We start from the raw sequence: 27112 nt of genomic DNA on the forward strand, positions 1-27112 counted from the left end.
CAAAGGGCTAGGACTAGATCCCGACATCACCCACTTAAAGCATGGCAGGGTTGTCTCAGATACACACAGGCCTGAAAAGTGAGGTGGTTACATCTCCTTACTTTTCCCTGTGGGCCATGAAGAGCAGAGGGACCCCTGGGTCATCCCAGCAGCAAAATCCTGACCCTGTAGGTGTCCCCAGGGAGCCTCATGCCTGTGACTCTAAGAGAACTGCAGTAGGGCGGGACCAGGGTAACATTAGGGAAAGCAGTTTCCCCTGGAGAAAGGGTAGCAATTAAGACCTGGAGGCCTGGGCAAAGTGGGAGTGAGGACAACATTTGGGATGTAAGTAAATAAATATTAATAATAAAAAAGGGACTGGAGGCCTTAGGGCCCAGAAGGGAGGGTCTTTTTTTTTTCATTTTTTTATTAGATATTTTCTTCCTTTACATTCAAATGCTATCCCGAAAGTTCCCTATACCTTTCCCCCACCCTGTTCCCCAACCCACCCACTCCCACTTCCTGGCCCTGGCATTCCCCTGTACTGGGGCATATGATCTTCACAAGACCAAGGGCCTCTCCTCCCATTGATGGTTGACTAGGCCATCTTCTGCTACATATGCAACTAGAGATGCAGCTCTGGGGGTACTGGGTAGTTCATATTGTTGATCCTCCTATAGGGTTGCAGCTCCTTGGTTACTTTCTCAAGCTCCTTCGGAGGGTCTTGAGGAAGGGCTGCTCTGTGGCATTGAGTCAGATCTTTCACACGCCCAATCTCCTGCCCAGCTGCAAACTTCCACCTCCAAGAAACTGCAGGTTCAGCTTTGGAGCTCAGCAGGCCCAGGTGGCGATGGGAGGGGCCCCTCACAAGCCTGGTCCTCATCCAGCTGACCCCATTTCACTTCCAGCAAACTGCAGGCTCAGCTTTAGGGTCAGCAGGCTGGTCCAGGCCCAGCAAGCCCAGGTGGTGATGGGGAGGGCTGCTCATAGGCCAAAGTAAAGAGACTTATCTGGCCACCTGGCAAGGGCTGGGTTTGTTGTCCCAGCAGTTAGGCAGCTATGTGTGATACAGGGTTTAGATACAGGGTTTCCTTTTGTGAAAAGAACCTAGAAGAGAACCAACCCCATTTGGGGAGCAATGCCAAAGCCCCATTCCCACCCCACATCTAGCTGAGGATCCCAAATGAGACTATTTCATTTCCAATCCCACCCCTCGAACCCCTTCCCCAATGCCGACCTCTGCCCTCTGGTACAGCACAGCTCCTGCATGCACACTGAATCCTGCAGGACCTGGTCCCTGCATGCTCGCCTCTGGACATTGACCCCTGAAAGCCTGAGTGTAGGGGAGAGAAGCTCACAAACATGCCTCGCTTCCATACTGGGACACCTCTGCATTTCCTGTGTCCCCATATCCATGACTAGGAAGAGTGTGAAGGGGCAGGTGGAGAGAAGCAAGCAGGCTGAGGCAACAAAGTGGTCAAAGAGGCCTCTCTGAAATTACCCCTGCCCCTCTGCACTGCACTGCTCCTGTCTCCCAAGACCGCACAAACAAGTGCAGGGGTTCTTGCCGTGACAGTCACATCTGCCCTGGACAGCAGAGACAGAGAGCCTGGCTGCTCTGTTTTTGTTGGTTTGTTTGTTTTTTTTTTTTTTTTTTTTTTTTTTTTTTTTTTGTTTTTTCGAGACAGGGTTTCTCTGTGTAGCCCTGGCTGTCCTGGCACTCACTTTGTAGACCAGGCTGGCCTCGAACTCAGAAATCCGCCTGCCTCTGCCTCCGGAGTGCTGGGATTAAAGGCGTGCGCCACCACGCCCGGCTTTTGTTTGTTTTTCAAGACAGGGTTTCTTTGTATAGCCCTGGCTGTCCTGGAACACAGGTTGTAGACCAGGCTGACCACAAACTCAGAAATCTGCCTGCCTCTGCCTCCCGAGTGCTGGGATTAAAGGCGTGCACCACCACGCCCAGCTCATGACTGCTCTGTTTTAAGAGCAACAGTATGGTCAAACGTTGCCTTCCCACTGCTGGATTCCTGCCAGTGCAGGAAGGTTCTCCCACTCGATCACCAACTCACAAGGGTTGGTTTTCTGACTGGTCAGCTAGCCTTCAGCGCTCAGTACACAAGGAGTCTATCTGACTGGGGTCTTCATACTACAGAACTGGCCAGTCATTGTCACACGGCTGAACTAGAGTCATTGTGTTGGCTAGAGGGACTCATCTCCCATTGCCAAGAGGAAGTGGAGTTCTGTTTCAGAGTAGAAGATGCTCACGGTGTAACTGGGGGTGCCTGGGGTACCTTTTGAACCTACTGGTGCGATAGATGGAGAAGGTCACAGCACACAAAACACCCAAATTTAAGGTCAGTAAAGGTAAGGTCTTCTGGAAATTATGGCCTTGTGAAGGCAAAGAGGAAGCTCAGCATGGTGCACACGCCTGCGAGACCCTGAGCTCCTGGGATCTAGTCTCAGGATCACTTAAAGGAAGACAAGCAAAGTGCAGCTGAGGCTGCCTCAGCCGGGCAGAGGACACGTGGAGCTAGCTTAGCGACTGGCCTGCTGCTCCTCACTGCTTCACCATGTTGATCGAACTGAGATTGGGAAGGAAAGAATATAAAAGGGACACTACAATGACTAGAGGCTGTGTGGTTTCTGTGCCGCCGTGTGCCGTCTGCTGTGCCCAGCCCTGTACAGTGTCTTCTGCACGCTGATGTGGACACAGGTCAAAGCAGGAGCCTCCAACTGTGTGAGAGATCGGTGTCTCTCTCTGGAGTGAAAGGTCTGTAGTGTTTCAAATGTGTGTTTCAGGCTGTGAGACACATGTAACATACACACACACCTATCTCAGACTCTGGGGTGGTGGTACCCTCAGTGACAGTCTGTTGTTGTGACCACCCTTCTCTTCTCTGCCTCCTCCATCTATCGCACTAGAATATTTTCTCAGAAATTGTTTGGTTACCCTCTGCTTCTCCAGATTCCTGTCTTCATTATGTCTGTGCTCTGCCATTTCTTCCTCTGACTTCACCAGGGCCTCTTCTGCTGGTCTTTGCGCAGTTTATGGCCAAGGGCTAGTCCACCTGCTTATGGGAGACCCTCATTCTTTAGAAACAATTTACATAGGATTATTGTTTTCAAAGCAAACATTCCAAAGCAGACCGGAATGGGCAGCTGCTGCCGGGAGATGAGGAACTTCCTGGGGTCCTGCCTTGTGGATTGTAAGTTGTTGTTGTTGTTGTTGTTTAATATTTCTGAGGTGGTGGCATAGTCTTGTGAGTGACCCTTTCCCCTATCAAATCATAGTGGAGGCTATCTCTTTTTATAGGAATCATGGCATCTTCTACCCATGATTTCTATAAAAGGATGTGTGAAAACCACAATACAAATGGTATTATGATGGTGTCGAGTTTTCTGAGGATCAAACCTCTTGTTAGTGTTGGACAATGTCCTGGTTCTTTAGTTCCTGTTATGGAAAGAGGAACCTCACCTCAGCTCCAAAGGGGAATTCTCTGTGTCAGGAGACACAGCCATCTAGGAGATCAGCAGCCATGTCTCTGTGGATCCAGCTCTAGGATGAGAACAGAGGCTGTGCTGTTCTCAGGTCTGAACTTAGCGCCCAGCGAGGTCAGGCCCTGGTAATCATGGATGGCTACAACCCTCTGGCATGGTCACCTGCCCCTGATGTCAAACTCCCTTCTCTACAAGGGAGGCTTGGTTTATAGAAATGGAGGCTAAGTCCCCTGGCAATGGGCAAAGGGACACATTGTTGGTGGCGCTGTTCTTATTTATATCAGTCAGGGGCAGAGCAGATGGCAGTCCTTTGTTCATCCTAGTTTGATGCCTGGCTTGGTAGCCACAGCTGTCTTATGCCTTGGACACATAATAATCAAATCAATTCAAATCAAGTTCGGGCAGCAAAGCATCGGAGGGGAAAGACAGAGATCTTTGGTCTGCCTTGCCACACAGGCCTGGTAGTGAAAGACACCTACAGATCTACCCTCTGCCCTCTGTCCTCTGCCCACAGCACAGGCAGGACATAGACACACAGAAACCTGCCTACCACCATACAGGGCAACAAGGAAAGAGGAAGACAGAGACCTGCAGACTGCCATGCCACCCACATTCCTGCTCTCCTGATCTCGGACCTGCTTGCCACCACATCATGGTGCCTGGATAGATGGTGTCACACAGGGCCTGCCAGTTGCATGCCCAGCCTGCAGCAGGAACCACCCCAATGTGCACATACGTGGTGGATAGATGGGAGGGAGAAAGAAGTGGAGCAGTGTGAGTATTATGAAGAGAGATGGAATGGAGACTCGAGGGTGAAGAGGAACAGCCTGTTGTGAGTGGCCAGCCTGCCACCTGGAGCCATGGTGAGATCCCAGCCGAGCTGCCATTGATGGCCATGTCTGGGCCTGTAGCTATACAGTGACAGGAGTCAGTGATGATGCCCATGGCTCACTAGAGAACATGGGAATGGCCCTGTTGTGGGTAGCTAGTGTGAAATCTGTAAATGTCCAAGAGCCATGCAGAACTGCCCCACCCTTCACTGGCTGGATCACTCTGGAGAGCTGGCCCCACTTTTTACTGGTGGCAGCACTTGGGAGAGTGTGCCTCATCCAGGCAGCACAGAGGAGCTGGTCCTGGAGGGGTGGGGTGCAGGATGGGCGAGTGAGCTGGCCCCAAGGGTGTGAGTGAAAGAGAGCTGGCCCCACCACACATCTGCCAGTGAGGTGGCTTAGATACTGTAGGTACAAGGGTGATGTCCTCTGCCACCTCACGCACAACCCGCCCTGCCCCACTACCTGAAACAGTCATGAGAGCAGGAGAGCTAGCCCTGTCACTGTACCACCTGGGAGAGCAGGTCCTGCACCTCACCTGTGCAAAACAGTGGACCTGGCCCTGATGCCAATGGCTCAAATGAGCCAGCTCTGAGGGTGTGAGAGTGGGAGAGCTGGACCAGCCCATGCAAAGGCTGCAGCACTTGGGAGAGTGGGCCCCACACCATGACTGGGCAGCACAGTGGAACTGGCTCTAGAGGTGTGGGTGTGGGTAAACCGGTCCCATGGCAGGAGAACAGGAGAGCCGATCCGGCTTCCTGCTGATGGCAGTATTGGGTGGTCTAGCCTGAATAGTGCTGGAGAATTTGCCCTGGTGATTTGGATAAGGGAGAGTGTTGACCAGTTCACCTACCACCCAGGCCCAGATCCAGGGCTCCAAGTTGGCCCACTCCAAAATCTGTATCAATTGTGAACGTTTGGGATGTCTAAAAGGGACAGTCCTGCTGATCTAAAGCTGTAGGATCTCTGTGACATAGGACAACAACAGAATAACCAGGAGTGAGAGTTCAATATTGATGGTGTCACAGAAGCCAGAGATCTCAAACCAGACCGATGACTCATGACCATGAATATCCGCCAAGTGAAGATGTGTGGACAAAGGGAACTACTGTGGGACACACTGTGACACACTACAGCTTCCACGGTGAGATGGTTTCTGTGCTTTTTGTTTGTGTGTGGTTTTTTATTTTGAGGGGAAGGCTGCAAAGGTGAAGGGCAGGTATGAGGGAACGTGATATTAAACTCACAAAGAATCAATAAAAAATTTTTTAAAAAAAGAAGGCTAAGCCTGCTTCAGTGCTTGGCGAGCCTGTGCTATTCCTTTTCTCATTGCTCTGACAAATATCTGACAAGAAGCAGCTTAAGAGAGATGAAAGGTTTATCTCAGTGCAGTTCTAGCGTAGGTCCATCACAGTGAGGGAGAACAGAAGCAGGACTATGAGGCAGCTGATCGAGCTGCATCCACAGTGTGAGGGAGGGGGGGTGACTGACAGGGCTCAGCTCACTTTCTCCTTTCTATCTCGTCTGAGACCCCTCCCAGTTCATCCATTCATGTATCTGTTCAACTACACACCTGTCCATCCAGCCACCTACCATCATGCAGCCACCAGCCACCCATTCATGCATCATGCAGCCACCAGCCGCCCATGCATCATGCAGCCCATGCATCATGCAGCCACCAGCCACCCATGCATGCATCATGCAGTCACCATCTATCCATGCATTATGCAGCTACCATCCATCCATGCATCATGCAGTCACCATCCATCCATGCATTATGCAGCTACCATCCATCCATGCATCATGCAGTCACCATCCATCCATGCATCATGCAGCCACCAGTCACTCATGCATCATGCAGCCACCAGCCATCCATGCATCATGCAGCCACCAGTCACCCATGCATCATGCAGCCACCAGCCACCCATTCATGCATCATGCAGCCACCAGCCACCCATTCATGCATCATGCAGCCACCAGCCACCCATTCATGCATCTTGCAGCCAGCTAATCATCACTCCAGTCATACAGTGAGTCAGGTGCCTGTCACTTTCTCCGTGAGAGGTGCCATCTTGGATACATCTGGGACACAATTAAGGGTGAAAGAAACCAGGCCTCCCTTGTTGAGTTTGATTTGGAGGTCAGATAGCAACAGAATGCTGAACTGTGTTCCAAGGCTCTACTTATGGTATCCCTTGAGACTCGAATTGGGGTTGGTCTTATTGGTGTCATCAGGAAAGTCCTCAGGTCTGTACCCACCATGTCCCAGCCATGGTCCAGGGTGTGCTTGATTTCTCTACAACTTGCTCAGTAGGAAGTGGGCATGAGGCCACCATATCCCTAGGGGGCGGGGAAGATCTACCATCAGAGGAATTGTAAACACTTCCACTCCCACAATCCCTGTGCCACCCTCCCAAACACTAAAATATTTTTAGAAGGGTAAAGGTTAAGTCTGGTGGCCCATCTCTGCTGTTTGAGTTCTATCAAGGCCAACGACTATGGAGTCATTGGAGTCATCTCTACGAATGGCTTTGGACCATGTCCTACTCTACCTGTTAGGACTGAGATGGGCTTAGGCATGGTTAATGCCAAGCAGTGGCCTGTTGTTGTGGACCAGATAATGTGAACATTATGCTGACAACCTCTTGCACATTTGAAGCTGGGATGCTTAGGTCCCGAACCCACTGCTTTGGACCTTCTGTGTCTCTCTATTTCTTTTCTTTTTTCCGAGACAGGGTTTCTCTGTGTAGCCCTGGCTGTCCTGGAACTCACTCTGTAAACCAGGCTGGCCTCGAACTCAGAAATCCACCTGCCTCTGCCTCCCAAGTGCTGGGATTAAAGGCGTGTGCCACCACTGCCTGGCCGCCTCTCTATTTCTAAATGACTTCCCTAGAATGAAGGTCAGGCCTAGAAATGTTTGTCTCCACATCCCACAGAAGGAAGGCATGCCCTGTCCATTTTCCAGCCCGGGGCATCATCATCAAGGATTCATCTGCCTGCTCTGGGGTTCTGAGTGTTCCTGTCTGCCACACGTGACCCAGTGCTGCAAGGGCATGCCCTGGGCCTACCACAGTCCATTATGTCCACCTTGGAGCTCTGCTAAGTATAGGGGTGACTCTTAATCTCACACAGGGAAGGAGTGGAGTCTTGTATGGGGTGAGAAGCCAGTGTGGGGTTACTCAGAGGATGACCATGATGGTCCTGCAGGGTTAGAGGCTCATGCTCTCACCCACTCCATGATCACAATGGTCACAGTCTGGAGTCATAGGCAGTGTGTTTATTTGTGTTGAGAGCAGAGGCAGGATGAGGCTCTACTGGCAGGAACCAGTTCCTTCTTCAGCAGACTTGTGGATCCGGTAACCAGTCTAATGGGGAGGAGACAGTATTGGGATGGTGGATAACGAGGAGGATCCAGGGAGTGAATTAGGAGGGACAACAGGCAGACAAACTGGAAGTTAGGCAGGGAGATGAGACCAGAAGTGGCTGCAGGGAGGGGATTAGGAGACATGCCCTGTAGAGTGCACTCTGTCACCAGTCTGGGCTCCTCCAGAAGCCCCTGTATAGCACTGCCTGTCCCCACAGGATCCTAGACTTGTGGTATATGATGGTAATATGATACCATGAGTGCTAAGGTTAGTGCAAACACACATGTGATCACGTGTGAATGTATGAGATGTGACCCAGGTGTGGTGGCACAGGACAAAAATACCAGCACCCAGGAGGCTAAAGCAAGAGAATCATGAATCCCAGACCAGCCTGGGCTATGCAACAAGAACCTATCTAGAAATGACAAGGGTGAGAGGTGAAGGTGCATGTATGAGCAGATGTGTGCAAGCATATGTCTGTCTGAGCACTTGTAGCACATGCTTGAGTGTTCAAATGTGGCTGGACAGTTTTGTACCAGAGGTGGCATGATGGGAAATGGCCCTGGACTGGGTGGAGATTGGGGAGAGGCCCTAATGCCAGTGATAAGAGGCATAAGGCTGAAGACAGGGCTCAACCCTGAAGCCTCTCAGCCTTAGGATCTCCAAGACTTTCCTACTAGGAATATGCTGTCTGTATTCAGGGGCTTCCATGGAGGAACTCCAGTGTCCTGCGAACAAGGAACCAGAGTAGAGAGGACAGTCCCAGAACAGGAGAATCTGTGTGGGGAGAGGGCAGCTTGTGACAGGGACACAGGATTGGAACAAAATGGCCTAGGACTCAGATAGGACCATGAGCCATAAATACCTCCCTTCTGGCTCAGGTAAACTCTGTGATTTGGCTCAGACTGTCTGGGACTGTAAGGCCCCACACACATCCCCTGAAGATCTGCAGTGCCTGCCTGGAGAGTGGCTATGGGACTTGTGAAGGCCAAGGGAGGTGCCACCATAGTCCAGGTTCTCCAGGTCCCATCACCCACTGCATGCAAACCATTACCAGTCAAATCAGGAAAGAGGAAGTTATCCTTTGTGAGGTTTTGGGTCCTGGTCAGGCAGACGAACTTGTCTATTGTCTTATGAGGAAGTCTCCAGTTTCTACCTGTGGCCAGAGGACAAGATGGCTCTCAGTACTTTGCGGTAGTGAGGTATTTGCCCCCAAGCTGTCCCAAACCCAGGAAAGCACCCTCCTGAGGAAGGTTATGCATAGGGCCCAGGGAAGCAGGGGCTCACCCAGAAGGCTGACCCTTGTGATGTTCTGGCTGCTTGTCTGTCTGAGGGACAGCACCAGGGCGAACGTGATGTAGTCTGTCTCTATGACCTGTATATTCTCTCTGTCTGCCCCAGGCCCTGACCCTGAGGGACACACATGTCAGGTTCCCAAGACAGCCATGTCCCTCCCGCCCACCCATGTCTCTCTCACCTCTGTTGTCCCTGGTGAATTGCCCAGGCTTGGTTGCTGGGATCAGGGAATAGGACCAAGTGTTGCAGTGCTTGCCCCTGTGGGAGGGATAGGCAGGGGCAGAGGCAGGGGCAGAGGTGGGGCACAAGACTAAGGAAGTCAGCCAGGCCCATCTTGGTAGACCACCAAGAAAAAAATTTAGCCATTCATTTGGAGGGGTCTGCATCCCAGAAGGATGGAGAGGACTGGAGGCCTTCCCCATTCCCCAGGCCTTGGCTCTGGGGTCCTCTCAGCTACTCTGTGCCCTTCCTAGAAGTCTGGCCCAATGCCACAAGAGTGGCTTCTGCTCAAGCAAGCACACACACTCAAATCTACAGGGACTTGTCATGTTAAAAATAAAGTGTTTCTGGGTCTCTGCGGCTAGCCCCCTCTGGCACCCAAGCCAACTAGCTCCAAAAAAGGTCAAGAACAGACTACAAATTGGAGCTGTCTGCCACTGTTAAGACTAAGAGAACAAGAACCTGCCCAAGAAATCAAGGTAGGGCAGACAGAACCAAGACAGAGACCGAGAAAGGGGTCCCTGACCGCACAAGAGTCTCTAAAACCCATCTGGTAAGTCACACTGGCCCAAGTAAGTCACCAGATGCCTTCCTCTGGTCTCCAGCCCATCAGCTGAGTTGGACTTTATGTCATTAAGCAGGCTGTGCTAGGCCTGGCCTCCAAATGTGGTTCCTCAACCCGCAGTGTGTCTAGGCCATGCCAGGCTCCCAGAACACAGCCCTAAGTCCTTGACTGCTTGCACAACAGACACCCCACTCACCGAGTCATGGAGTTGGTCACCTGAAACTGACTTTTCTCTTTCAGCTCGAACAACGTAGTAAAGAAATTCAGCAAGGTCCGGTGTTCTCTCCTGAAGGTGTTGTCTGCCAGACCGAGGACAAACCACTCTCCCTGAAACTGCATGGCTGGTGGTGGGCATAGGCAGCCCCTGCCCACCCTACTCTGAGCAGCCCACAGTCAGCTAGGACCCCACCTCTACCTGCAGGTAGAGGGTGGCCTTGGCCGGGAGCCAGGTGGTGGTCCCAAGCCTCTGCTCATCTCCTTTCATGGAGGAAGCCATTAGTGTAAGTACAGAAAGTTATTGGTCATGGGTTTACTCTTAATTCAGGTTCTGCCCTGGCCTCCCTGAGCAGTGCCCACAGGCCTGCATGCTCCCTCCCTCCACAAGCCGGGACCCTGGCCAGCGGCCACCTGCTTCTTCTCCTTTGAAAGCCCTGTACCTGATCACTTTGGAAGCTCGTCATCTGGGGAAAGCCTTGAGACATGGCTGAGATCTGACTCTCCAGGATTTGGGCCAGGGTGAGTATCAGCCACAGAGCCCACCGAGGGCCCATCCCAACAGCCACCAGGCTCCAATGGGAACACAACCTGCCCGAGGAGCGGCTGCTGGTGAAGCTTGCTCAGAAGCCTGGTTCTTCACAGCCTACGTGGCCAGGGCCCTGAGTGTTACAGCAGTCAGGTGGGTGTGGAAACAGGGCAGGGCTGACCCTCTCAGACCCTAAACACTTGCCAGGGTCTCTTGAGTCCTAGCCAAGGAAGAGAAAACCTATTGGACCCAGCTGGGGCCATCCTGTGACTCCAAACACCTGTTCTAAGTGCGCCTACAGGTGAGTCAGAAACGTGCCCACATTCACCTTATCTAGCCTTCGTGCCAAGGAACAACCTGTTCTAGGTGGGCATCATAACTATCTCTAGTGTCCACGGCTTCTTATCCATGGATCAGGCCTGCTAGCCCCCAGGCTGTTCCATGCCCCCTACCGAACTTGTGCTAAAACTGGTGTGGGCTTAAGCACTGTCTGTCCATTATCAGAACACAGCGCTGGTCAGAGGGAGAGGGAGGGGCCTCGGGAACCCCAGGGTTGGATAAGAAATACTGGAGGATTTCAAAAAGGCCTCCCTTGCAGATGGGAGGGGTGGGGCTGGGGGAAGGACAATGTAGGAGACTTAAGAGAGGAGGCACAGTGGGGGCAGGACCTTGTAAGTCTCATTCTTTAAGAGCAGGACCCTATAGGAGTGCAGGCCCCATGGGATGGTCCAATGGGGATGGAGCCCTATGGGCGTAGCCTTCAGTGAGTGGGGTCCTATAGTTCAAGGTGCTGTAGGAGCAAGATGCTGGTAGAAGCCCAGCCTCAGAGGCTGTGAGTGGTTAGTGCCATCTTCTTTCTGGTCACAGGTTGTTGATTCAAGAGAGAAGCTATGCAAACTTAGTGTAGGTAGTTCCTGTGTGAACTTCCTGAAGGAGGTTCAGTGCCATCCCAGCCAGTTCCCTGTGCTGTTTTTTCTGCAGAGCAGTGCACGTAGAAGACATGGAGAGCAGGAAGATCAGGCCTTGCAGGTCTGGCTCAAGCTGGCCTTTGATGGACCAAGCATTCCCAGGCCTGCTGAAACTTCACAAAGGGGACTTGGCCTCAGGAGCTAAGTCCTATGGTGACCCAGTGTCCTACACAGTGTCCTGGCTGTGCTCTATTTTTTTTTTTTGGTTTTCCAAAACAGGGTTTCTCTGTGTAGCCCTGGCTGTCCTGGAACCTGGAACTCACTCTGTAGACCAGGCTGGCCTCGAACTCTGCCTCCCGAGTGCTGGGATTAAAGGCGTGAGCCACCATGCCCGGCTGTGCTCTTCCCAGGTCTTGGAGGTTGCCGTAGTTATTGTACTCCATTTCCCTTCAAGCCCGTCCTGAACTGGTAGCGGCACAGCCCCTCCCACCTTTAATGTAATTGGTGGAGCCTCCAACCAGTGCCCAGTGGGTTACACTGGGTTTACAGCAAAGAAACGGTCTGACCATCTTGGGACAGAAAGAGATCTGGGGTCCTGTGTAGTGTCCTGAAGTTGACCAGTCCTTCATACAAGACCAAGATTGTGAGGAGGGGGGCCCTCAGATGATAACAGCACAAAGTTCAGACCAGCCCACTCTACAACAGCCACCCTGGAAGCCAGCCCTCCTTCCCTCCTTCTGGCTTCTATGCCCTGTCTAGGATCCCTCCCTGGTGTTCCTCTTTCTTCCTCCTACCTGCCCACTGTTCTCTTTGTCCTCCTCAGTCATCTTCCTCTTTCCTTACAACAGGGACAGGCAGAACAAAACACTTCTTCAACGTGTTCTGTCTCCTCTCTCCGTGAAGACTCACTCCTCTGCCCCAAAATTCTTTCCCAGGACACTGGGCTGAGTGGCAGGAAGCTCCTGAGCTATCCTCATAGCCAGGGTGCTACCTGTACATGGAGCACCTGGGTGGACAAGAAGGGCAGGTGCCCTACTGCTTGGCCCAGCCTCTTGAGAAGGGGCACAACCCCCTAAGTCCAGGTAAGCAGAACAGGCCACCTATTCTGCAGCCCCTAAGGGTCAAGTCCTCTAACCCTGTGGCCACTATATATTTTTAAAGTTATTTTCTTCTTAGATGTTATAAATTACCTATTAGAATTCAAAGGTGAGGGCTGGCAAGATGGCTCAGCGGGTAAGAGCACTGACTGCTCTTCTGAAGGTCCTGAGTTCCCAGCAATCACATGGTGGCTCACAACCACCCGTAATGAGATCTGACGCCCTCATCTGGGGTGTCAGAAGACAGCTACAGTGTACTTATGTATAATAATAAATAAATCTTTGGGCCGGAGAGAGTGGAGTTGACCTAAAATTCAATTCCCAACAACCACATGAAGGTTCACAACCATCTATACAGCTACAGTGTACTCACATACATAAGATAAATAAATAAATCTTTACAAAAAAATCAAAGGTGATATACAAATTAGAAGAAACATTTGTGTATGAATATGTGGATGCTCTGTATATACCTGTGTGTGTGTGTGTGGCTGTGCAAGCAAGCAGAGCAAGGGGACACTGGTGGCCCTCTGCCTATTCCCCTGAGGTGCCATTCTCACTGGAACCTATGCTGAATGCAGCAGACTCTGTAGTCCTGCCTCTGGCCTGCCTCTAACTCAGTGTAGGGTTGTGGGTGAGACCAGCCATGCCAATATTTTTAGGTTAATTCTGGAGCTCCAAACTCATGCCCACATGATTGATTGTGCAGCAAGCATTCTTACTCACTTCCAGAGGTCCTGAGTTCAACTCCCAGGAACCACACGGTGGCTCACAACCATCTGTAATGGGATCTGATGCCCTCTTCTGGTGGATGTGAAGACAGCTACAGTGTACTCAGATACATAAAATAAATAATTAATTCTTTAAAAAAAAACGAGAGAGAGAGATAAGTAAAAAATATGTGCATGGCTAGTGAGTTAGCCCAACAGGTAAGGGTGCTGCCTCTAGGCCTGATCTTCTGAGTGTGATCCCCGGAATCTATTAAACATGGAAGGAGAGAACCAACACCTGCAAGTTGTCCTCTGTCCTCCACAAGTATCCTCACACACACACACACACACACGTGTGTGTGTGTGTGTAATATAGTTATCACTAAAATATCTAATACTTTCAAATTTAACAGAAGGTTTATATATTTTTTTTTCGAGACAGGGTTTCTCTGTGTAGCTCTGGCTGTCCTGGAACTCAGAAATCCGCCTGCCTCTGACTCCCCAGTGCTGGGATTAAAGGCGTGCGCCACCTCGCCCAGCAAGACACTTTTAAATTTAAAAAAAAAAAAAAAAGAGAGAGAGAGAGACTAAAATGGGTGTCAATTCTAGAGCTCTATGTCAAAAGCTAATGGCATGGCCCATGCTTGGCCCATTCAGACCCATAAGGCAACGAGGCAGAGGGCCACATGAGCCCAACCCCTACCAGAGTGGAAACATCACTTTCTGTTATGGAACACAAGAAAAAAAGGGAAAAGTATCCCTGGAGCTAGGGTAGTGAGCCCAAGCCAGGCAGCACAAGGCCATGGTGCTCCGTCAGTGAGCTCTATGTTTGTGGGCAGGACAGTCTCCTAAAATTCCTCCTTCTAAGGCCCCTGGTGGTTCACTTACTCTCCAGTCTATTTTCCTGCTCCCCCAAAGTCCAGCTGCCCAGAGACCCTGTGTGATCAGAGCCTCCTCTGGGACAGCTATGGCCCTGAGAGCAGCCACCCACCAGTATCCCTGGAGCTCTTGTTCCTAAAAACATGCCAGCAGACAAGGCCTCTGACTTTGCTCCAGGAATCATACAGCAGTTCTGCTAGTACTGCAGCTCACTTGGGGCGTTGCTAGAGGGGAGGACATGGTAGACTGGGGAGCAGAGGGGTTAGTCAAGCTCTGCCTTCCTGTCATCAGTAGGTGATTGAGCCTGGACTTCACACTCCCTGGAAGAACAAGGACTTGCCTATTTTGTGTCCTCAGGGCTTGGGGCGTTTGAGAAATGCTTCTTAAATAAGTGCTGGAAGTTGTCAGGCCGGCAGCAATGCAGACAGGAGCCCAGCTACATCTGGGATGATGCCCAGTTCCCGGAACTCCAGCCCTATAGGGCCAAGCAAACCAGCCCAGGTCTTGAAAGAACACTGCTTCTGTCTGGAGAAAAGGCCCAGCTCCTCCTTTAAGGGCATATGCACAACAGGCTTCCTGCTTCCCGCTCCCTGGAGCTGGTAACCTTGACTACAGTCGGTCAGGTGATCCTGGGGGCCAGCTCTATCAGAAATGAAACCCACATTCTAGGAGCACCATGCTCACCTCTAACCGGTTCATTAAGTAGTCTGCCCACTCCCTGCTCCTGGGGTACAGCTTTCCACTCTATGTGCTCCAACCACGTCCTCAAACACATCCTGGTATCTCCCTAGCAAGTGCCCCTGGGCCTCTGGCTCTTTAGCCTCCAGGGTCAAGGATTAGGAGGGGTCTAAAGGGCTTCTTGGTAGGCCTACACCCCTCTCCAGGGAAGATACCCTAGCAGGACCCTGAGTCCCACCCCACCCCATGGGCACTAAGCCAGAGCAGAGGGCTGGGGTTGGAGAGTAAGGGAAGGTATGTGTCCTCATTGCAGAGAGGAACAGGCTCAGGGAGAGAGCAAGAACTCAGTGCTGTTTCCAGCCCCACCTCCCTAGGACAGAATCCTCAAATAGCCAAGGTGTGTGTGTGTGTGTGTGTGTGTATGTGTGTGCACACACACACACAAATTCCCTTCACACCTGAGCCTGGTGGAACTCTTATCCAGGTTAACAAAAAAGACAAAAGACCCAGGGCCAAGTCTGATGTTTAATGAAAAGACCTAGGACAACAGAGCTGTATGAAGGGGTGCTTCTGGGGACAGAAAGGAGAGACTCCAAGAGTGCATTCAGGATGCTCAGAACTCTCTGAGGGTAGCCCACTGTCCACAGCTTCTCCACTAGATGGCCTTATCTCGGCACCTCTGCAGTAGATAAAAACCTTAGCAGGGGCAGGAAAGACCTTGACCACAGCCTTTCACTGCTCTGCCCTGCTGACCACTCACCGTTCAGGATGTGTAATTCGTCCGCAGTCTTGCAGAAACCTAGAGGCCCAGGCAGTAGTAAGAGAGGGTCGGGTGTCACCCAGGAGGGTCACTGGGCTGGGGACACTCACCATACTTGGGAAAGAAAAGGATCTGATCTTCTGTCAGGTTGGCTTCCCTGACTCGCTGCTCAAACACATCCAGGACAGAGTCATTCACTGGCAGTGAGCGGACTGTGGGATAGGCAGAGTTCCAGTGCTTTCAACATGGCAGGGAACCCAGGACACACAGCCAGGTCAGCTGTGTGTCCCTGCCCCATCCAATCCCCACACCAGCCCATGTGTAGCTGTTCATCTAGGGTGCCTACTGCCAAGAGTATGGGGATAGAAAAGGAATGAGAAGAGGTGTGTGTCCATCTGGGGACACCCTGTCCATCAATATGGACTTTGAGGATGCAAAGCACAGGTCACGTGTGATCACAGGACTAGTCCGAACCGTATAGTTTCACAGACAGCTTCCTTCCCTGTTCCAGATACAGGATGGCAAAGCTCTGATAGTCAGTCTCAGCAACCACCATATGCACTGGTCCACGGGCCCGTGAGACTGAGGCAGAACCACAACAGCACATCAGTCTCTTCCCCTCTGCCTCCAGCCCTGAACCCTCTCCCTTGATGCCCCTGCCTCACCTTGGAACAAGAAGCGGCCAGGGACCCCTGTGTTCCCAAAGAGTTGGCGTACCTGCCAACATATCCCATCTCTGGGGAGGGGAAGAAGGTATGTCATAAAAGGAGGCACCCAGACTCTAGGAACTCCAACCCAGGAGAGGCCATATGGGATAGATAGCTATCTAGGCCACAGAAGAGCTAGAGATGAGGTTTAGAGTCAGGAGGGCGGAGTAAGATGGGCTCAGGGGCTGGGGTGAAGTCCTGCTGGGACTCACAGCTTTCGGAAGGTGCTGACAACCATAGCTGCACCCTGGGGAGCTGCGTGCAATGTGGTGGCCTCAGCTCGATGTCCCTGTTCCTGAAGAAAGCGGCACGAAGAGCCCACAGCCACAAGGAGCCATGTCCCTGCAAACTGGAAGTTGACTATGAGTGCTCAGGACTGGGGAAATGGGGCACCCTGGATCAATCCCGCCAAGCTAGGCAGGTTCTTATTGCTCCTTTACCTATCCCCACTCACTCCCAGATTTTACCTGCTGAGCACTGAAATTGACCTGGGCCTGGATAGTGCTGATGGGGGAGGTAGACCCATTAGGCTTTCGAGTCCTTTGGCCCAGCGAACTGGCTGTCAAGAGCAGGGTGAAGAACAACACAGCCCCTGGGGACAGCATGGCCAACCTGCTACGGACCGTAGGTGACAGGACAGGGGGGTGGAGGAGTGCACTGTCCTAGGTCAGAGTCCACTGTCCAGTGCCACAGGAAGCACAGTCCAGGAAGTCCACATCTGTCTTCCGATTATTGAACCCCTAACCCAGTCCAGGATCCATCCTAGAACCTAGCCTTGACAGGAGCTGGGCATTGTGTCCCAAGTGCAAAGTTAAAAGTTGAACCTCTGCACCCCTATTTCCACTTGTGGTCAGTGCTCAACCCTCTGCATGCTTTTTAACTCCACAACCAACAAGAACGTGCTCATAAAGTCATTTGTTCAAAGCCCAGCAGCAGAGAGAGCAGGGGCAGAGTCTCGAACCCGCCCAGCTGAGCCTGGCTCATTCCTCAGTCCTTTAGGGTAGCCAGGAGCGAGTACTGTTCTGTGAGTCAGAGCGGGAGAGTAAGAGTTTGCGCAGGCGCATAAGAAACGCTGGCTGCTAGTCGGAGCCTGAGGCGCAGGCGCAAGACGGGGAAGGGGGAGTGGGGGGAGGACGGGTCCATCGATGCCTCGGGGCTCTCAGCGTCGAGCCTGGCGCCTCCATAAAGACGTGGAGGCGGAGACTAGAGCGGCGGCGGAAGCCGGGCGCAGCGCAGCGGGCAGAGGCACCGCGGTGAGTCCCGGCTTTGGCCCCGCCGTGCTCACCTGTGTCATCTGCCCTGTCCCCAGTCACGAGCCTTGTGCCCCATTACTCCCAGTCCTGCAGTCACCAGCCTTCTGCCACCTTCGGTGTCCCTTGTCCCCGATCCTGGCCTTCGTTTATTTTCTCGGGCCTGGTCCCGGTCATGGGCCTCTCTCTGCCCTGTCCTACTTTAACTGGCCTTTATCACCTTCACGGGCTTTGTTTACTGTCACCATATTTTTTTCCTTCAATGTCTACACTTGTACAGTCTTTGGTGGCTTTATCTGGCCAGTGATGGCTTTGACAGGTTGACGTCGTCCCAATCCACCCTCCGGTGTTCAGTGGGTGAATGAAGGAGCTGCTGCCCACTCTAGCTAAGCAGCAAAGCGTGGTCCCTGACGTCTCCTCTGACATTCAGAAACCCCACTCACACTTAACCACCCTCCTGGCCAGGCTGTCTCCTGAGGCCAGAACGACAGATGCCACTGGCTAGCAGGAGCCCCTTCTCAGAAGAAAGTCAGCCCTGGCCTGAAGTCCTGTAGCAGCAAGGTCAAAGACAGGATGGGGTGCTAAACCTTGGACCTGCCAGTTTGGGCAGCCCAGACCTGTTTGCTTGCGTTGTGCTCACCTGTCTCCCTGAGCCCTGGAGCATTGGGGAAGTCGTCAAAGGCCCCCACCTGGAAAGTGGGGCTGCCCCCCCCCCCACTTCGCAGGTTCTACCTGGCCTAGTAGTACTCAGGGGCTTGCTGTCTGGTCCAGCAAGTCCTTTGGTGCCCTGGAGAATGTGAGGTGGTGCAGCGTTACTGTCTGGGTCCTTCAAGAAGTGTTGGGTCTGTGGTGGGGCAGTGCTACTTGTACACACAAAGAGAGATGCACACATCCCTCCCCTCCCCCCGCACATGCTCAGTGCAGTGGAATTCTCGGGTGGGCAGTTGGTGGGGCTAGCTAGGACTGCCATGTCTGGAACCCCAGACCATCAGTCTCTCTCTGGGGTTGGGGATGAGGGGGCCTGGGTTCAGAGCCGCCACTGGTGGGTTTCAGGACCGTCTGGGCAGAATGTCACGATGGATGAAGGGGGCCTGCCCCTGCTCCCCGACAGCCTTGTCTACCAGATCTTCCTGAGTTTGGGCCCTGCAGATGTGCTGGCTGCTGGGCTGGTATGCCGCCAATGGCAGGCTGTATCCCGGGATGAGTTCTTATGGAGGGAGCAGTTCTACCGCTACTACCAGGTGGCTCGAGATGTGCCCCGCCACCCAGGTCAGTACACACACCCCTAAACCTGCTGGCTCAGTGATATTGGGGGAGAGGGAGTCTCTGTGAGCAGAAGGGTGTCCCCTGTGGCTGAGACCTAATTAGTGAGTAGTGAGTTCCAGAGTCCCTACAAAACAGCTCCCAGTAGCCATGCTGTCTGTCAGCTCTCAATCTTGACTAGTGAGGGAGCCTTGCATGCAGGAGTGACACTATATTGCCCACAGCGGCCACATCCTGGTATGAGGAGTTCCGGCGGCTCTATGACATGGTACCCTGTGTGGAGGTGCAGACACTGAAGGAGCACACTGACCAGGTCCTGCACCTCAGCTTCTCCCACTCGGGGTACCAGTTTGCCTCCTGCTCCAAGGACTGCACGGTGAAGGTGAGGGTGCCTCTCCCATGCAGCAGAACTCAGTGAGAAGAGAAGCCAATGGTGAGAGAAGCAGAGAGGTCCACATAGTGCCTGGAGGCCTGATCTGGACCACACAAGACCCAAAGCTTAGAACAGCTCTAATCTCTAGCTCCCAGGGTCAGCCCTCTACATTGGTACGATGTCATAAGAGTGGGTGGTACAGGCCTAGGCCGAGGTTCTTGCCCCATGAGGACCCAGAACCCTCAATGGAGAAGAGTCAGGACTTGCTGTGCTGCCAGAGTGAACTGGCCTGGTAATTACCCTGCAGCCTTTCTGGAACAGATCTGGAACAACGACCTGACCATCTCACTGCTGCACAGTGCAGATATGAGGCCATACAACTGGAGTTACACCCAGTTTTCCCAGTTCAACCAGGATGACTCACTGTTGCTGGCCTCAGGGGTGTTCCTGGGGCCACATAACTCCTCCTCAGGCGAGATAGCTGTCATCAGCTTAGGTAAGTGTGGGCGTTGGGTTGGGCTACCTGTCCCATTGTCTGCTGTCCCAGCAGTCTGCCCAGCTGTGGCCTTCCCCCCAGACTCCTTCGCCCTGCTGTCCCGTGTGCGAAACAAGCCCTATGATGTGTTTGGCTGCTGGCTCACAGAAACCAGCCTCATTTCGGGGAACCTGCACCGCATTGGAGATATCACCTCCTGCTCAGTGCTGTGGCTCAACAATGCCTTCCAGGTTCAGACCGGGACAGGGACAGGCTGGGCAGACAGGTGGGGTAGGGCAGGGAAATAGAGACGAAGGCATGGGCAGGGCTGGACATAGAAGGGCAAGATGCAGGGCCCAGGGTAGGCTGCTCCCCAGACATGGCCCTCTGACCAGCACCCAACTGTTATCCACAGGATGTGGAGTCAGAGAATGTCAACGTGGTAAAGCGGCTCTTTAAGATCCAGAACCTCAATGCCAGCACCATCCGCACAGTGATGGTGGCTGACTGTAGCCGCTTTGATAGCCCGGACCTCCTGCTGGATGCTAGCGACCAGGCTGGGCTCCCCTGCCGAGTCTTTGACCTAGGTGGGGACACTGAAGAAGAGGCCACTGACCCAGGTTTGCACACTTCTGGTTCTGACCACGTCAAGAAAGGTTTACGGCGTGTGTTTGATAGCGTCTTGGATGGACACGGACAGCTATCGGATTGTGCACTGGAGACCAAGGTGGCTGAGCTGCTGGCCCAGGGCCACACCAAGCCCCCAGAGTGTAATGACACTGACACCAGGAATAAGTACCTCATCTTCACCACTGGCTGCCTCACGTACTCACCGCATCAGATCGGTAATGGTGGGCAGGGCAGGGCTGGGCCTTGGACGGTCACCAACCACTGTGTTGCTCCCCAGACCAGCAAGTCTGTAGGCAAAGCTTGGCTCATGCATTGAGATACTGTTTTGCCTTGGCAGACTTGATCCTGTGTAAGAGTGGTGAAAACCCAGGCAGGGCATTGGTCAGCAAGTGAGCGGGTGCACAACTGTGCTTGAGTCTGAGTGTGGACAGTGTCTGTGGACTCTTAGGGCTGTTCTTGGGTTGGGAGTGCCCTGGTGGGAATGTCCTTGCAGGCTCTGGATGACCCTCACCCTGGTCTCCATGCAGGCATCAAGCAGATCCTGCCACACCAGATGACAACTGCAGGGCCCGTGCTGGGCGAGGGCCGGGGCTCTGATGCCTTCTTTGATGCACTGGACCATGTCATTGATGTGCATGGGCACATCATTGGCATGGGCCTGTCTCCTGATAACAGGTGGGCCTGGTGAGCCAGGTGGGGCACCACAGCTGGCCCTGTATCTAATAGCATGCTTGTACCTAAGATGTATCCTATCCCTTGCTCAGGTACCTGTATGTGAATAGCCGTGCCTGGCCCCCTGGCTCAGTGGTAGCCGACCCCATGCAGCCACCACCCATTGCGGAGGAGATTGACTTGCTGGTGTTTGATCTCAAGACCATGCGAGAGGTGAAGCGAGCTCTTCGAGCGCACCGTGCCTACACACCCAATGACGAGTGCTTCTTCATCTTCTTGGATGTCAGCAGGGATTTTGTGGCCAGGTGTGGGCTCAGGTGGGCTCCAGGGCTTGGGTATGGGCTTCAGCAGGTGGGTGTGGGCTCATCCAGATGCTATCCCACAGTGGGGCTGAAGATCGGCATGGCTATATCTGGGACCGCCACTACAACATCTGCCTAGCCAAGCTGCGGCATGAGGATGTGGTCAACTCTGTGGCTTTTAGCCCCCAGGAGCAGGAGCTCTTGCTGACAGCCAGCGACGATGCCACTATCAAAGCCTGGCGCTCACCACGCATTGTTCGTGTTCTGCAAGCTCCACGCCCCCGCCCCCGCCCTCGCCCCCGCCCCTTCTTCTCCTGGTTTGCCAGTCATAGGCGCTGAAGGCTTCAGTGATTTGAGCCATTGGAACCTACTGGGAAAATGGTACCCTGTGGTTCTTTACTGCACTGGGACAGAGTAGCTCATAGCAGCAATGCCTTAGGAGGGGCAGCCTGACCCCAACACACACACACACACACACACACACACACACACACACAAAACCTGCTCACTTAGCCATAAGGCTTAGCACTAGGGTAGCCCTTGTTGGCAGCACCAGATCCCATGCTAGCCTCTTGGTTAGCTTGGGGTACACAGGACATTGGAAACCCTGTTCTTCACCTACCCTCTTCCCTTGGGTTGGCAGCTCACACAGGTCCAAGCTGGCTTCTGCTTGGGTACCTTTCATATTCAGCCAAACCCACACCCTTGGATGTCTTGAGTGTACCCTGGGCAGCAGGCCACAGGCACTGGTCTCTGATAATTCAGTTTTTGCTACTGAGTGGCCTGCAGTGGACTATGGGTGCTGCATGCTGCACTCATGAACTGTTTGGGCCTGAATAAACAGTTGGCAACAGCACATGCCATCTAGTCTGTTTGTAGCGAGGGGCCCCAGGCCTTGCTGGCCAATGTCGTCATGGTGATGTCTGCCTCTGGTCCTCCAGGAGACTGAAGAGTGAGCTGGTTCGGGTGCGTAGTCCTTTGACTTCAGGGATGCCTGTGCATGGCTGTGAGTGCTAATGGGTGCAGGAAGATTGACCAGCCCAGCCTGGACAAGCTCCCAAAAGAGGGTTGGCTCCATCCTCAGGAGAGTTCCCAGGGCAGGGTATAGTGATACAGATCTGCAATACTTGCTCCTCGGGGGCTGAGGCAGGATGACGGGGAGTTAAAAGCCTGCTTGGATACAAAACAAATCCAAGGTTGATCTAGGCTACTTGGTTAGACCCTGGTTTGAGAAAGTGAGAGGTCTGGGAACTGTGGTTTGTGGTAATGGTGTTTGCCTGTCATGCCTTGAGTTCCATTCTTGGTGCCACCGTAACCTCTGAAAATGTGTGAGGTCCCGGGGTGCAGGAGGGTAGCTCTAGGCCATCCGAGGAGCTTACATCATGCACCTACACTTAACGGTTCCATGCATGGTCCTGGCAGTAGGGAAGATTTGGGACTCTGACAGGGCCAGCTTCCAGAGTGACCACAGTGTGACGGGGCAAGCAGCCCAGTACAGTAGTGTATCATTTAAAAGCTGCTCTCCTACCAAGAACAGAAAATGTATCCAGAGCAAGTGAATGAACAAGGCAAGTGTCCTTCCAGGTCCAAGCTAGCAAGTGAGCAGGGATTACTTCCCATCCTTCTGCATCTGGCTGCATCAAGGGGACTAGGGCAGGACCCCAGGGACATATGGCACCAGGGAAACCAGGCCTGGTCTGTGACCCATTGCTGATGTTGGAGGGCAAGATGCAGTAAGTATCCATCAGCATGAATAGCGGTGCCAGCAGGATGGGAGGAGGACCAGTGGTGTGGAGGCTGTGCCAGGGCTCGGGGTGATACATGTGTCTAGCATGGTTACCCCCACCAAGGCCCAAAGGCAACAGTGCTAACCATTCTTCACAAGATGAGCATGAAACTGAATTCCGAGCCCGTAAGAATCTGTTCTTGCCCTAAGAGAGCAGCCCAAATTTGAGTGCAAATATACTTCTGAGGAGTTACAGCAAAGTCCCAGAAAGGACTTTGGATTTGTCTAAATCTAAAGTAAAAAGAGAACAGTAGTATCTGTAGAATGGAAGCAACACATTACACAAAGCCAAATAGAAACCAGGGGCATGTAGAAATTTGAAACTGAACTGTGAAAACTAACAGTAACAAACTACAAGTTCAGCCTTTTAAATGTTGGGCTTTACACAGCGCAGGTAAGATGGCTCAGTAGGGGAGCCTGCCACCAAGCCTCAGGACCCACATGTTGGAAGGAGAGAACCTCTATTGGCCAGCCACGGGGTATGTGTCCCCATATGAACAAAATAAAAATATAATAACTTTAAAGGAGGAGAGATGTCCATACCCCACCTGTAGTGGCTGGGGTGAGCGATTGAGTGTTTAACTTGGCACTCAGGAGAGGCGGCCTGACAGATAGACGGTGTCTAGGGCTACGGCTACACAGATGCCGCTCTAAAAGTGATGGATGCAATGGCTGAGAGCCTGGGGACTTGCAGGGCAGGAGGCCCCATATCCTCAATGTCTTGGCACCCTGGTGGTGGATGCAGACCGCTACACTGTCTTGCAGCTACAGTCCCAAGAAGGTGAGATGTGTGTTACTCTCCCCCACCGCCCCCCATCTTCTTGCCATATGGTTCAGTCAGGAAGGGCAAGGCAGGGCAGCCAGGTGGTTAGAATTCCAACTACCTGGCTAAATGGCCAAATGAGGAGCGTGAAGAGGAACCTCAGAAAAGTGAAAACAACAACAAACCCTCAAGTCTGTTGGTGGAGTTTAAGTACAGGTGTAATTGAACTGTGGAACTTCTACATTAAACTTAAAGCTCAAATAACAACTCCACGGGGACCACTGAAAACTTGGTGTGTATTTAATTCTTTCTCACATTTGGGGGGGCACTGATGCAGTACTTCGGGGGCCAGAAGGCAACTTGCAGGAGTTGGTTCTCTTTCACCTTGTGGGTTCTGAAGACCCTTAGATCATACGCTTAGTAAACCCCTCACCTAATGAGCCTTCTCACTGTCCCTACAGGGCAAAAGAGAGATAGTTTATTGTAATAAACGAAAGTACACTAAAATGTTCAAATAGCCATTCCATTATAGGTAGGAAAACCAGAGAACAGTGCACACAAAAACCTAAGCATATCAAGTGTCCTATAAAAAAATAACCTTTCAGGGCTGGAAAGTGGCTCAGTGGTTAAGAGCTCTGACTGCTCTTCCAGAGGTCCTGAGTTCAATTCCCAGCAACCACATGGTGGCTCACAACCATCTGTAATAGGGTCTGATGCCCCCTTCTGGTGTATCTGAGGACAGCTACAGTGAACTCACATACATTAAACAAACAAACAAAAAATAAACTTTCAACTTTTTCTTTTTTTAAGATTTATTTATTTTATGCATATGATTACACTGTCCCAGTCTTCAGACACACCAGTAGAGAGCATAGGATCCCATTACAGATGGTTGTGAGCCACCATGTGGTTGCTGGGAATTGAACTTAGGACCTCTGGAAGAGCAGTCAGTGCTCTTAACTCCTGAGCCATCTCTCCAGCCCCTCAAGTTTTTCTATAACAGGGTATCACTGTGTAGCCCAGGCTAGCCTGAAATGTGAGGGCCTCCTGAAAGGTAGGATGGTAGATGTGAACCACCACACACAACTCAAAACACATACTGAATAAAAACTCTGATGTGAGGCCTGGCAGCAAGCCTGGGGCCTCCCTAAATAAAGCCTGCCAGCACAGCTGGGTTCGAGGAGGGACAAGTGTCACCCCAGAACCCAGGTCAGAACTTTTAACCACCTTAGGCCATCAAAGTCGGCACATGGAGAGGCAGTACATGGAACAGTGCCCTGTGGAGAGGAGACTTTTAGCAAGAGCAGCCCAGTGACAGCCAGCATCCAAGACAGAGCTGCCACTGCTGCTACTGCAGCAGAGGACACTCCAGGAGGCACAAATAATAGGTGGTGTCTTTATAAAAAGATAGAAGGAATATGTTTGGTGGATGTGTAGTCAGTTATGGGGGAAGGGGTGCCTCTGAGGGCCCATGCTGAGGCATTCCTTCCCCCTGACGGGATAGTATAGAATAAGAGTTTATTCAGGGCATGGGGAGGGAAGTTGAGAGGTAGGAGAGAGAGGGAGAGAGAGAGACAGAAGAGAGGAGAGAGAGAGAGAAGAGAGGAGAGAGAAAGAGAGAGAGAGAGAGGAGTTGAGGCTGGCCATAAGCACGTGGAGGGGAGGTGGCGAGAGGGCACAGGGAGCAAGAAGGCAAGAGAACAAGAGAGAGATGAGGAGGCAAGCAGCCCCTTTTATAGTGAGTTGACATCTGGCTGTTGCCAGGTAATTGTGGGGCGGAGCATAGACAAAATGTTAACAATAGAGTCCTTGGCTCTGGGGAAGGAGGGGTCAGCAGGGCCTGGAGTGTTGTCCTTGCTTTCCTTGGCTTCTGGTGACTCGAACCCATCTTGGTTTGTGGCAGTTCTCCTGTTCTGTCCTCACCCAGGTGTCTGTCCCTATAACCTATCACTTTTGCTATGTGTGTCTATGTCAAAGGCTCTGCTTTTACAAAGACACTGGCCATAGTCGATTCAGAATGACTGATGACTTTTTAAAGTTGCTCAGCATTCTAAGGGCCCTAGTTCCCATTCTGAGGCCTGGTTCTCAGGGGGTAGTGGGGGGCATACAATTCAGCCTCTGAAGATCAACTACGTGTACGGGACAGGTGTGCACAGGCAGAGCTTCCTACCTACTCCAGGACATACCCTTCTACAGTACCCATGGAAAAAAATCTACCAACCCAGACAACAGCTTAGGTGACCAAGCAAATCTCAGCACTTCCAAGCATTTTATTTAAGGCTGAGCAGCCCTATGTCTTAGTCCACTCTACTGTTTTGACAAGACACCACAGCCTGAGAGGCTCACAAACAGCACAAGTTTACTTCCTACAATTCCAGAGGCCACAAATCCAAGACCAGGTCAACAGACTTGGGGCCTAATAAGGGCTGTTTCCTAGGTAATCAAAGGCCCTCTTCTGACCACACTCACACGGTGGGGGGCTGGGTACAAGTCTCCAGGCCCACAAAGGCTCTATTTTCATAATCCAATCACCTCCAAATACTGTCTGTTTGGAGACATGTTTCTACATATGAATCTGTGTGAGTCAAAGATCTTTAGTCCTGCTGGGCAGTGGTGGCGCACACCTTTAATCCCAGCACTCGGGAGGCAGAGGCAGGCGGATTTCTGAGTTCGAGGCCAGCCTGGTCTACAGAGTGAGTTCCAGGACAGCAAGGGTACACAGAGAAACCTTGTCTTGAAAAAAAAAAAAAAATCTTTAGTCCTGCCTGGCAATGGTGGCTCTGCGGGGTTTGGGGTGACAGCCTCAGGAGCTCACACAAGTCTGTTGACTGCAGGTCCCCTAGGCAGGGGTTGCACCTGGCAGCCCTACCTACAGTTTTGGCAGCCCAAAGATTTCCAAGATTTCACTAGGTATTGTCAGGAGGATTTCACTAGGATGGTCAGGAGGATTTGCCCCTGTAATGTCCAGTGCCCTTTACTGACTGCAACATACTATGACAGCCAGCTGGGGTCACTATGGCTCAGCCGCTGCCAGAGTCAGCCATAACATATTTCAGATGTTTCTAGGGCTACCTTCTGGTACCCTCACTAGAGTCTCCCTGGTCACCCATAGATGAAAATCCAGGCCTTTCTGGTCAGTTTTTCTAATCCTCCCAGTTCCAACCATTATCCAGTTCTAAAGCCATGTCCATGCACATACACATGTTAAAAGCAAATCTGGGGCTGGCGAGATGGCTGGGCTGGTGAGATGGCTCAGTGGGTAAGAGTGCTCTTCCGAAGGTCTGGAGTTCAAATCCCACAAATCCCAGCAACCACATGGTGTCTCACAACCATCCGTAATGAGATATGATTCCTTCTTCTGGAGT

The 27112-nt window shown here is 52.2% G+C and overlaps 3 protein-coding genes and 1 non-coding gene across 6 annotated transcripts; 2 read left to right on the forward strand and 2 right to left on the reverse strand.

Annotated features, from left to right (window-relative positions):
- Positions 1–3702: 3702 nt before the first annotated feature.
- On the forward strand, positions 3703–3850 carry LOC115030478. The gene has a single exon (XR_003836074.1). It is a non-coding gene; the product is annotated as a small nucleolar RNA SNORA48 (small nucleolar RNA).
- A 3714-nt stretch (positions 3851–7564) lies between these two features.
- Positions 7565–10572, reverse strand: Lcn12 (lipocalin 12). The gene is made up of 6 exons (XM_021156603.1): positions 10409–10572; positions 9949–10085; positions 9150–9226; positions 8960–9082; positions 8727–8828; positions 7565–7672 (listed from the first exon to the last, which is right to left on the reverse strand). Exons 1-6 carry the CDS (start codon positions 10520–10522, stop codon positions 7644–7646), a joined length of 582 nt encoding a protein of 193 aa, XP_021012262.1. The 5' UTR covers positions 10523–10572; the 3' UTR covers positions 7565–7643.
- Positions 10573–15272: 4700 nt separating this feature from the next.
- On the reverse strand, positions 15273–17101 carry C8g (complement C8 gamma chain). The gene is made up of 7 exons (XM_021150608.1): positions 16701–17101; positions 16446–16582; positions 16192–16262; positions 16001–16108; positions 15637–15738; positions 15527–15565; positions 15273–15445 (listed from the first exon to the last, which is right to left on the reverse strand). Exons 1-7 carry the CDS (start codon positions 16836–16838, stop codon positions 15432–15434), a joined length of 609 nt encoding a protein of 202 aa, XP_021006267.1. The 5' UTR covers positions 16839–17101; the 3' UTR covers positions 15273–15431.
- A 245-nt stretch (positions 17102–17346) lies between these two features.
- Positions 17347–22054, forward strand: Fbxw5 (F-box and WD repeat domain containing 5). Of its 3 annotated transcripts, none has more exons than XM_029474352.1 (9): positions 17347–17486; positions 18537–18752; positions 18971–19128; positions 19427–19615; positions 19697–19845; positions 20010–20439; positions 20752–20899; positions 20989–21201; positions 21282–22054. In XM_029474352.1, the coding sequence occupies exons 4-9, from the start codon at positions 19486–19488 to the stop codon at positions 21535–21537; spliced, it is 1326 nt and encodes a 441-aa protein (XP_029330212.1). In that variant the 5' UTR covers positions 17347–17486; positions 18537–18752; positions 18971–19128; positions 19427–19485; the 3' UTR covers positions 21538–22054. The 3 variants fall into 3 exon arrangements, with proteins under 3 accessions (XP_029330212.1, XP_021006254.1, XP_029330211.1); XM_021150595.2 differs by having other exon boundaries at positions 19441–19615; XM_029474351.1 differs by lacking the exon at positions 18971–19128 and having other exon boundaries at positions 19441–19615.
- Positions 22055–27112: the final 5058 nt, after the last annotated feature.

Source organism: Mus caroli, chromosome 2 (genome assembly GCF_900094665.2).
Source record: "Mus caroli chromosome 2, CAROLI_EIJ_v1.1, whole genome shotgun sequence".
Lineage (NCBI taxonomy): Eukaryota > Metazoa > Chordata > Mammalia > Rodentia > Muridae > Mus > Mus caroli.